This window comes from Echiichthys vipera (genome assembly GCF_963691815.1).
Source record: "Echiichthys vipera genome assembly, chromosome: 21".
Classification (NCBI taxonomy): Eukaryota; Metazoa; Chordata; class Actinopteri; order Perciformes; family Trachinidae; genus Echiichthys; species Echiichthys vipera.
In genome coordinates, this window is record NC_139846.1 from 18,913,511 (window position 1) to 18,925,993 (window position 12,483).

Sequence of the window (12,483 nt, forward strand, 5' to 3'; positions counted from 1 at the left end):
AGGAGAAATAGAGCGAGACAGGGAACGGGGGACAGAGGCCGAAACAGGGAAAACCGAGAGCCAAACGAGATAATTTAGGAGGCTGAATCTTCTTCAGCTTTAATTACACTGTATTGATCACAGGCGGGGGATGGAAGAAGAGGCGGAGATGGAGCAAAGCGGGGGGGGGGGGCAGTTGACCAAATAGCAGGCTGTAGTTACTGTAAGGACTGTAAAAAATAGAGGCAGAGCAATTATGCCAAAGTCATACAGTAGATAATTAGAAAATGCTCCCAACGATCTACACTTTCTCTCTCCACACACCCACTTAGCATGGCTGATACAATAAAACAGTGAGGGTGTCAAATTCATTTAAGTCACCATGCAGTATGCATTGTTCACGTCTCACAGCTCCATGCTTGGTTTGATTTGAAATTCTGTGCATCGATTCTTTCTCCCAAGTGCCTTTGGTCCGGTTCTCCCTAATCATCAACCATAATAGAATGGTCATGCATGACACCTCAACCTTCCCTGTAACAACTTTAGCTTCATGTTACACATGCAAAGAGGTCTACTTTTACAAAGTTGTGCTTCTTCCTTCTTTTTCTATCTTTTCTAGGTTGACCTACTTTGTCGAAGAGCTTAGGTTTTCGTCTTTGTGTCTCACACTGTTGTGGCAAGGCCAGAAAATCTGAGAGCTCTCCTACTGTATTTCCCTCCACACCCCTCTCTCTCCTGATCCAGGGGGATGGCAGCTGAGTCCGGCGCAGTGAAATATGCCAGATTCAACCTCACTGCCCCTGCAAAATCGCTCCCGTTGAGTCTCACATAACTGTATTCTGGGGGTAAAGGAGCTTATGTCTCGTATACGACGCATGGAGAAAGGGGCTGAGAAGTGATTCGCCATGGGAGGGGGAAAGGAAGAGTGAAGCCTCTCTGCGTAGAGTGTATCTCATTATGGCTGAACTGTGTGTTACCTTTGGTAAACATTGGGGAACATTTCTCAGGCGAGCGTCACTCCAAAAGCAGCAGGCTGGTAAACGACAGCAGCCTGATGGTGGCGCACAGCCATTGCTCAAATCTACAGCCCCACAGGGATGCATGAGTTTGGTCATGATTAGTCAGATAGAATAAATAATCTGTGCGTATGACAGCCCCCTTCATTTCAGCGAGTGTTGAATGAATAACCCGTCCAATGCTTTTGTGTTAGTAAATTCCCTCAAGTTATTTTTAATGAATGGCCTTCTCAATCATGAGAAAAGTCAAAAATTCAATTTCTGAGCGAGGCATTCATTATCATAGCCCCTTGTGCTCAAGGGTACCTGCCCATTTACAGAGCATTAAAGCCATGTGTGGTATGGTTGTACTTTAATGGCATATTAAGGAAATCAACAAATTAGAGATTCCTTAAATAGCTTGAAGGCATTCGTCAAAATTAATGTAAATAAAGACACAGCAGCAAACATATTATGACGGTGTGACTATAGCCAGTGTAGCATGAGATGACAACAACTGAGGTCTTTAAAGTAATCCTGGCACTTTTTTTTTCTTCCCACAACCACATTGGTTAGAGCAACTGATGTTTGCAGTGACTGAGCACTGAACACTCCTGTTTCTATTCACAGTCATATTCCCAATTCTTCGCATTGTTGTGACGTTCTGCCACTCCGCACTTTTGTACTGCGAGCCTCTCATGTGTGAAAAGCAAAACAAGAGTAATTAAATCCCCCTTCCTTCACCCTTACAACCCTATTCACTTCTGTTCAATTGAAAAACCACAGTGTAAAACAGATCCACTTAAGTCTAAGCCCCAGTGACTCTTGTAGTAGCGTCAAGAAGTGGGGGAAGCTTTTGTTGGCCTTTCCTCTAACAACATAATGGCGTCTTGTTTTCTTGTTATATGACCCTCTGTGAATTCTGCAAATCAAACACTAATTACAACGTGCAGTGACCTGACGGCTGAAATGCTACCTCCAATGTCTTCCACGGGCTAATAGACAGCTGAGTGATTCTTTGCGTTCAAAATAGAGTGCTTCAGCAAGCCGGAAGCAGCTTGGTTAATTAAGACATGCTGACAACGGGTGAACACTACACATCATTATAGATCTGCTGCCTAATTGGAATAAATGGTAATGGTAAATGCATTTTTCTTCACTATTGGGTAGCTGTACTGTGGCTGCAATAAAACCACAGGAAAACCACTGAGGTAGTGCTAAACGTGTTCCTGCTTCAGTTGACTAGTTCAAATTCTATAAGAAGTTTGGAATTGATCGAATTACCGTAAACAACTGACAAGCATACACAAGACTTTTAGGGTCCCTATGTATATGTCGCCCTGGAGGAGTTGCCTGCTTTGCAAATAGCAATAGTACAAAATAATTCAGGTCTTACCTGCCCTGGACTTTGATGTCGGAAATAGCATAGAAGTATCTGGACAGGTTGTTCTCGTCCACCATGGTAGCTCCTGTAGCAGGCCGGAGCAGACGGATTCTCAGGTCTGTGATGGTAAAGAAGTCCCGAAGATTCTTGGTAGTGTCCAGTTGGCCATAGAGTGAAGCCATGTTGTGGAGCCGAGGCCCAGCAAACAGTGCAAAGCGGTCCTTGATCTCAAAGCGCACTGTTTTATCATACTTCCACACATAACCACGTGAGTAGTCCTCAGTGCAGATGATGTCTAGCAGGGTATGCTGAGTCAGGTCCTGAACCGTTTTGGGCTCCATGGTGAAGGCGTCCAGGCAGTCAGTGGCATAGAACTGGTAGGGCTGCCAGGTTCGTCCATAATCCAGTGACTTTTCCAGGACCATCTGCTCGGGCCGGCCTGACTCAAAGGTGAGGACGATGTCATCGGTCAGCTCGATTGTCTTGCTCCAAGATAGTGTGATGTTGACCAAGAGGGCCTTTGGGTACTTCTTCCAAGATGTGGACTGCCAGAAGGTTGTGGGGTTACGGCCCTCAGTGTCAAACATGAGTTCAGGAGGGTGGGCAAGTTCCTCTGTGGTGGCGTCACATTCATTATTACACATGTATGGGTTCTCCTACATAGAGAGAGAGCAGAGGAAACAGAACAGAGAAGGAGGAAGACATGGAAATGAAAGGTTGTTAGTCTTGGTAAGAACAAATCTGTGGCTGTAATGACATAACATTTTATAATAGCGCCAAGAGCACTCCTCCTAAGAGCATTAAAAGTGCTTAGTTATGAAACATTTCTTAAAACCTATTAACAAAGCCTCAAAGACCAACTTTTACTAAGGAGTTGGAGGGACTCCTAAGCTAAGACTAGAGGGCGGGGTTGACCTTGTTACTCTGGATGCCATCATGTTCATACCTTCTTTGTCCACAGTGACTGGCTAAGAGGGAATGCGTCCCTAAAAGTGAATTCATGATAGAAATACTTCAACAGGGAAGCGGATGAATTGCAACATTATGTGGGCTCTACATAGGGCATCTATCGTCTGGTGCAAAATCCTGCTGACCGATAGCTGAGAGATGCCAAGATCGTCTGCATTTCAGAGCTGCATTATTCCGTGGCCAACTAGCAGAGTTGTAACAACTTTAATTAATGGTTTTTATTCGCTGATGATGTGATGGCATCGATGACCAACTCTACCACGTATATAAAGCCATCTTGATTAATGCAATACCTTTCTCTAAAAGCTTACTATCATTTAATCTTTCTGAAATGTTGACTGCAGCAGCCATGTTAGGTCTTTCCTGATTTACTCTTGAAGCTTTTATAGATTTAGGAGCTACTTTTAGCGCTAAAATGCTTTGTGAATTACCCATACCCCAAAAAATCCTAAAATTAGGAGTAAAATGCCCTTTATTTTTGAGGGTTACTCATAAATCAGAGAGTTAGGACCTACTCTTAGCCTTAACATGTTTTGTGAATACGGCCCAGGTCATTTTCAGAATTGATTATGAAGAGAACTCAATGTAAGCATGAACCGCCGTCATTAGGAGTCATTTAGGGATTTGTGAAGCTGAATCACAATGAGGACATCATGTGCATACACATGCTCTGCTGGGCGTAGTATGCATTCATGTATGAATATTTGACACCACGTAGATTTATGTTGCACATTCATCTTCTTCTGCCAACACCTCTGTTAGCACTTGTTATTACAGCAAATTTGCTGTACTTCTTTGTTGCATTGTTACATCATGTCACTACAAATACAACATCATACCCAGCCCTGAAATTGTTGTTGTCCAATGTTGGAATCACAAGTAGTGGAATCAAAAGACTGTGCTGTATGTGTCATGGACCAAGAAGCGTTCTAACTCATTTGTAGGCTGTTTCAAATAAATCAATAGCCTTAAAAAAAAGCAACACTGTCTCTTTTTAATCATATTTTTGCAGAATGAGCTCATTGGCTCCTTCATTATCTGCAAGTATCTTGGGTTTCTCTTGTACCTAATTAATTTTTTTCCAACTTCAATCGGACAACACTGAGCACATTCATTCTTCAAAACAAGTTGTGCACCTCAACCTTTTGGACCATTTAATCATTTTCGTCATAACTAATGATGGGCTAATAAATGTCTATTTGCATCCCTCGTGTTTGAATTTCGACTTGTGGTTTTCCTCACAATGTTTAAGTTTATTATGTCTGTACTTAAGAGGGCTTTCCAAAAACATTTGTCCGATTTACCACAAATCCTTATCAGGCGATGTTCTCTCCTTGCTCCCTGGGGGCTCCATCCCACTGTCAGGGGGAGGAGGCATTCCTCCAAGAGGACCTTTCAAGTGCTACAAGCTCCAATTTATCAGGACAAGATAATCCACTACTTGATTAGGTGGAAGATGTCACCCGGTGCATGTGCCTGTGTGTCTGTGCGTGTGTGTGGATTGTGGGGGGCTGATGGGTTAGTGAGTGTAGCGATGAGGTGAGAGAGAGAGGAGTAGGCCTCTGATGTAAGACACTCTAATGAAGCGTTGAGGCAGAGATCCAGTTAGTTAGAGAGAGAAACAGTTCCATTCGGCTAATAAGCTTTGCAAGATTTTAGTAGTCCTCCAAGGCAAGGTGACAATGAAACAGAGCTCTCTCAGGCCTTCAGACTGTTTGAGGGCCCCATTAATATCCTGTCTGGACTGTCCCCTACGGGCTTTTCCCAGCACTGGACAGCAGTGGCTGAGAGGAGGCAGAGAAGGAAGAAGACAGACCGGCAGTGGAAAATTCCACTCGGGTTTTAGTGTACAATCTCATGGTGGGAGGTTAGGTGTGCCATTAACTCTAGCATCTGGTGCACCGTGTATCCACAGACAGATGTGTAATAACTCATATGCGACAGTTATGCCTGCTTAGGGGGTGTGCACAGTCTCTAAAAAACCCACTTGGCATGCAGGATGACTGACTGTGTTGCTGTGGCTTGTTGGAAATGCGCATTCATCGAGAGAGACCTAAAACTGTTATTCAATGACGATGGAGCACTCAGCTCGGGGCACAGGTGTAGACTATTGTCCCCATTAATTATTGTAAATTATGCTGTGTTTTTACTATATCATACTAACTGAACAACAGAAGAAGTACTCTTACTCACATGCATTTTTATGAGCACATCCCTTTCAAATGGTGCTAATATGCTTAAATTCCTACTAAATGCTATTAGATACATTTATATTTTAATGGAATCGTGTTTTCTGTTACACAACACTCTATTTTTACATTGAGAAATTATCTCCTGACTCTCATATGTGCAGAAGTTTCTACTGCACTGTACTCAGATATAGTTAAGTAAAAGTACTTCACTACATGTAAAAGTCATCCATTCCATATTGTATCTAAAGAGTAATTTAACACCCCCTGAAAATATTGACATCCAGTGGTTTAACTTCTCACCTTTCTGTAGTGATGTACAGTTGGACTCCAGGACCCTGTGCCATCACTGTTGGGTGTGGTTATGGGCTGATCTGACCCAATTACACCTTTTTTTCTGCCTGGCCTAAAGTTACTCTTTAAGTAAAAGTACAGATTTATCATCAGAAAAAATTACTTTAAAAAGTATCAAAAAGTATGTATGCATGTGTCTTTGAGTATCATATAAAGCGGTAGGTCAATTAAATGTATTACTGTTAATATTAAAAATACTTAGGAAGAGCCGAGTGATGCCTGTCTGTTTCATATTGTTATATAAGATATTACTGGATGATTATTATTAGTTATGCATAAAAACATAACCAGCAATAATGTTTTAACTACTTTATATACTGATGGGGAAGTTAATCATGCAAAAGTAAGTCCCAATAGCTGTCATATAAATGAAATGTAAAGTACAAGATGTACTTAAGTACAGTATTTAACATAATTTAGAAGATGTATTCAAGCCACCGGCAACCCATAATAAGCCAAAATCTAATACAAAAAGTGAAGCTGTAGTCTTTGGCTAGAAGAGTAAAAGTAAGCAAACAATACATTGGGTGTTTTATGTAAGCAGTTATATCAAAATCGTCAAAATCAGGAAGATCTAGTGATCAGGTAACCCCCCCCCCCCACACACACACACACACACGGACTACCATCCTCACCAGCACATCTCTGTAATCAGACAAAGATGTATCCCTATCGATCCTTGTGGCTGAGCAGCTGAAAATCTGCTGTGTGTAGCACCTGGCAAACGCTGCCAACCATCCTGCGCTCCGCCGAGCACACAGGTTAAAAACCTTTCATTACTGTCTCCTCCGCTTTTCGCCTAACGACAAAATACTGCCTTTATTAAGATCAATAACCTCACTGGTAAGAAGAGAAAGGAGATAAAATGCTGAGTACGGACTCATGAAAATCAATGGCAGATTTCTGTGTTTTATCGTAGGGCACCGCTGAGGGCTCCGTTAGCCGATTAATGGTTTGGCACACATTAAAATAATTGACAGCACCCGGCGTGGCAACGCAGCATTTCTGTAATTACAAAAGATGTTTCTATTAATCCCAGTGTGATGATAAGTGGCCAGGATGGGGGGCAGCCATCGCAGATTACAAAGCCAGCGCTGAGGTTGCTGTAGCGGATAGGTCACGCTCAATTGGTGCTAATAGAGATGGCGCCAACCTGCCCAAACACAGGCTTAATCCGATTATTAGCGTTGTGATGCAGAGAGATCAAGTGAGAGAGCAAGTATTTGCAGGTGGGTGTTCATGTACCAACATGTAGTTGTTTATGGGTGGATTTCACAAATCATCAGGAAGCTCCTGTAAATGCCTTTGGTGTTGTTCCCATTATTGTCAAACTGTTCAGGCTAATTTTACCAGCCGACTAGAGAAATAAAAATCAACAATGCATTAATGTAGGGGATAATAAATGAGACTAATCCCATTCAGCTGCACTCCACAGACCAGCACATTTTGTAGTGTTTGGAGCCCTATGTGGACAGGATGAGTTTTACAATGGGACATGGGGTAAGGTAATTTGACCAGGGGTTTGAGTCCCGTCCAAATGTGGCATGTCAGTAATTATTTTGGAGAATGCCAGTAAAATGACGGCAGTTTTTACCTTCTGTAAAGAAGTCCGGAAAAAAATACCTCAGATGATACTAATGCCTTTCGAATAGGACCCTCTGTAAAACGTATGTCGATATTCTGTCATATCCTGTTAATATGTAGTTTCTGTGTTTTTTTTTTAGCATAGAGGCGCTTGAAGAAGAACTCTTTTCACCTTTTTTTTAGATAATGGATTCTGTCCTTTAGTTTCGTGATACCATGAAGGTACACAGCACGCACATGGCGAAAGGGAGATGATAAATTGAGTAACCCCTCCCACCACTGGTAGAATACAGGGATTTTTTCAATCCCCTGCTAATTGGCCATTTACGGTATATTACAGATGTCCTGAGGTAAGACTATTTTACCCCACCTTCCCACGTAAAAAACTAATCCTGTCTGAATAGGGCTTAGGTCACAGGTATGTTGATTTCCCCTGCTTTGCCAACCAAGGCTTTTCGACATGTTGCAGATAGAACTATTTGTCATCATTTCACTTGTCTGAAGTATTTTAAAGGTCCCATATTGTGAAAGTGAAATTTTATCTTTTTAAATCAAGCTTTCCGTAGAGCGCCGCCAGCTCTGGTTCTGAGTGAGTTCTTGAATGGCCTGCGCTTACATGGATCATTGCAGGGAGTGTTAACAGGAAGAATGGAGCCTGCCCCTTCAAGACCATCTGGCTGTGCTCTGCCCCCGGCGTGGAGACTCGTAGTGTCTCGTCAGGGAAGATTTGGGAGGCGTCCTTGCAACAGAGCCGCTGCCGTACAACCTCAGGTGTCTGCGCGGATATTCACCAAATCAGCGACTGTGGTTCGCCCTCTATCTCCACACCGGTCAGATCAGACACAGCCCGCAATCCCGGTTGAGCGGCAGCTGCACCAGAGACAGCCAAGGAAGACGCACGGGAACCAGGTGGGTAATCAGGCACTAAAATAATGTTGTTTGTGAAATCAGTTTGTATTTGGAAGACGAAGGAGATTGGATGAACTTTCTGTCTATCAAACTCTCGCCAAAGTCAGTTTGAAGAAAAGCAAAAACTTATTTAGCATTAAGAAAATCCCTCAGTGCAGTCTTTCAATGAAGAAAAACTCTCTGCTATTGCAGCATCTAATCTAACCGTTGTTGTTTTGAACAAGTGTCGATGTCACCCCACGCTCCCTCCTCAACTGCAAGTAGCTCTAACAGGAAGCTGATTGGCGGGATGACTTCTAGCAGAAAACACAAACCTACTTTTGATCATGACAAGATGGTTTTTCGTATGACATCTCGTGGAGTCTTGTGTTATAGCCAAAATGTGGCTGCTATGCAAGGTAAATTCTCTGGCTACTTAATTTAGTATCGAGAATTTTCCTCATGCTTCTGATTAACCATTGTTCATTAAAGTTACAAATATGCTTTTTTGCTGTACCTTTTGTAATCCATTTGAATGAAACGAGAAAAGTCACCTGAACTTTATCCACTGAGAATTTTTTCTTCTTTTTATGCAAATTCTCACATTTTCATGATTTATTACTCCAGTTGAATATGTGAATAACTACTGTACATACCTGGCAAACATACCACGCTGTAATGATTCTTTTTTCCCTCCATGTTTTCTCATAATGACTCTATATAAATGACAAGAGGTGTTCCATCTTCTGTGATTCAACCTTTACCTTGAACAAAAACAAGAACAAACCGTTATGTGAAGAGTTGTTCTGACAAAGGGGAGACGAGTATATGCGTGATGTTCAAATGTCCTTCAATATTGTATTTGGACAAACAATGAGATACAGAGGTCAAAGTTGTAATCCATGAAAAGTAGATATGGGTATACATACAAAGGAAGTGTAGCAGACAAGTCACAGAGATTTTGACCGTGTCTAGTTTTAAAATAAGATATGACCATGGAGGCTGACGGTCCTGGACACACCGTTACCTCTGATGGAGACTTGGGGGGAATATAAATTGCAAACTTCCGACCAGCCATCCAGATAGATGGGCTCCCACCAATCAAACAAAAACCAGTTTGTGCGACAGATGTCTTGGACTTGTAACCCAGATAGCAAATTGAATCCACCCTCCATCTTTTCCTCTTTCGACCTTTCCCTCTTCTCTGTGTCTTCTTCTATAGTTTTTGCATTAACACACATTTCATTTTAAAAGTGGCCAGTGTGCTCGAGAGAAATCAATCAAACAAATCATTTGGTTAAATATGGTTTTTGACTTGGCAAAAACATTTAAAAATGTAATTAAATAATGTATTTATCAGCTTCCTTATCACTGAAAAGAGAACTGGCATCCGGATTCAGAATGACAAAATACTTATATCCAGTCTCAGCGCATTTTACAGTTTCACCACTTTATAACTTAATCTGTAAAAACAAGAGGCAAGTTTCAATGAGCTTAGTGTACCCATCTGACGTAGAGTAATTCTGCACACAAAGTTATGACAACACTAACATGGGTAACAGTTACTCTGGCGTTCATGAATATTGCCAGACTGGGGTCAATAATAACATTTTCGTGGATATTTTAGAATTCATTTTTTTGTTTCCTGCCTTGTGATTGAACCCTGATCCCATATCGTACATACGTTTTGGTATAAAGTAGATAATGTCATTTACAATATAAAGTCAATTGTCAATAGTGCCTATTGTAAGGAGAATATATATTTCCACCAGACACCTTCATTTTGTCTCTGGATGGCGCTGCACAAACCACTTGCATTGTTCCTTCTGATTTAAGGATTTCAAGAGATGAAATGTTATGTTTTGTTCATTCAGATGCAATTTGGACCTCCAACCACAACAACCAACCAATCAACACCCACATGCAATCCGGCCTTTGCTGTTATTGTACTGCATAGGAGGCATAGGAGAGAGACAAAGACAGATGGAGAGTGATCGCAGGAGTTTATCTCTAATCACATATCAATACCAGAACCCTGGGACTCTTAATGAGAGCAACACATTGCTTCCCCACCACAGCTTTTGCAGGTTTGGTAGAACACACTCAGTTAATTGGAAATAAATTCAAATCATTTGTTGTTTCATTTGCTTTGCATCTTAAACGCCTTTAAAGATTCAATCATCCGTTACCGGAGTGGTTTTTAATTGACACAGAGGTTTAAAGTATATAAGTACAGTATTTTACAGCTATGAGACTTTTTGGAATACTTTTTATATTGTTTCTTAACACAGTTAGCACAACATCTGTCTATACAAGGCTATACAAATAATACATTTCCTGTTGCTTTGACACAACAGGCATAGAGTTTACACAAATTTGAAATACTTGAGCTTCTTTTACACACAAGCTCAACCAGGACCAAAACAATGGAAATTTTACTGCCAGATTTACAAATGCTTTCAGAGAATATGTCAGAACGAATACCACCATGTTCTGAACCTTGCTTTTAGGCTAGGGTTAAAGCTATTCATTCTGTAAATTGAAACACAAATGTATCCACTGTAACTGTATTTTTCTCAAATGCTATTGAGAAACAGCTGATTGAAGTTAAGCAAATAGATCCGTCACAGCTTATCAGAGAAGATATCAGGTGTGATTTTGATGAGAACATGTGGACCGATTGGAAGAGGACTTCTTTTATTCTTCTATGATTTTTTCTGTTTGTTTATTTTGTATTGTAGCATCGTCAACTTTTAAAATAATGGCCAAAGTCATATTTTTAACAAAATGATTTGTCATGATGCTGGCCGCCTCTGTCTGTATTATAATGGCCTGTGTCAAGAGTGTGAACTAGGCCGTTTTATTTTGCCCAAGTCACGAGACAGAATGACTCAGGCAATTGCATAAGCTTTTCAAGATGACGTCTGCTTCAAAAAGAAAGAAATTCTACCTATTTAGTGAAGGTATTGCCATGATGCAGGACTAGTTCCCCATTGGTCAGTGATTCCCCATGCTTTGTCACAGTAGAGGGAAAAAAATAAGTGCACAGTTTTGACACTTATTCCAGAAGTCATGGGAAATCAGGTTCAAAATTGCAGAAGTCATGTTCGTAAATTGTCATTTTATCCCCCTATGCTACCTAATAGACCGACAGCATTATTCGTATGTCAACAATGATCTATTGTCATGAACTTATTGTGTGAAATGATAAAAATATTATATACTCTATATTTTGTTCAGTTTTTTTTGTTTTTTGAAAAACTTGAAGATATAACTTAGGCCATGGGGGTCAAACTGATCCAGTAAAGGGCCGTGTGGCTGCAGGTTTTCATTCCAACCAAGCAAGAACACACCTGACTCGACTTACTCAATCACCTGAACTGTCTTCACACAGTTGACTTGTTGGACCAGGTGTGTTTTTGATTGGTTGGAATGAAAACCTGCAGCCACACGGCCCTTTACTGGATCACTTTGACACCCATGACTTAGGCCCTTATTTTAGTAAGAGGGTGACGACATAATGCAGTAAATGGCAGCTATATGACATATTTCTGTTATCTTGCAGTAATGCCCTGTTACAAATAAAGCTTTACTGCAGCACTTCTTTTTTTCATAACACATACATTCTATAACGCTACTCTGGGATGGGTCATTCATTTGTTGTATTGAATTTACCAAAGCGTGAATGCGTGAATTTACTAAACCCAACAAAACAAAAATGTAGAGGCTGCCAAAGAAAATGCAGTGCAAAACACAATCTATGATCAATACAATATAACGTCTTTTGTACAGTATAACGGCAGACATGACATATAATATAATGCAGTTCCTGTAGTTCCACCTGATGATAGTGTTTTTATGACATTGTGCTGTGATCGACTAAATGCTCCTGTCGGAAGAGACCATGTGTTATTGTTTTAGAAGAATGATTTGGTTTTGAGACATGATACAGTGTTTTGGTAGACATAGTGTATTGTGATGGTGTATTATTGATTTTTGAAAATTAGTGTTGGAGTTAGAGTTTGCAATGTGTGATTTTGAGCGTGAAATGAACTGTTTTGCCAAATGTGTGTGGTAGGTGTGTTTGTTGGTGCGTTAAGAGTTTAGGAAAATTGTTCAAAGTATGGCATTTTTTTCATAG

At 40.9% G+C, this 12,483-nt stretch overlaps 1 protein-coding gene across 2 annotated transcripts in view; it reads right to left on the reverse strand.

The window, feature by feature from the left end:
* Positions 1 to 12,483, reverse strand: part of ntng1a (netrin g1a) — a 110,372-nt gene that overhangs the window by 55,038 nt on the left and 42,851 nt on the right. For both annotated transcript variants that reach the window (XM_083936107.1, XM_083936106.1), the window contains exon 3: positions 2,371 to 3,014. In XM_083936107.1, coding sequence (XP_083792233.1) covers positions 2,371 to 3,014 — 644 coding nt within the window. The remainder of the gene's footprint in view (positions 1 to 2,370; positions 3,015 to 12,483) is intronic.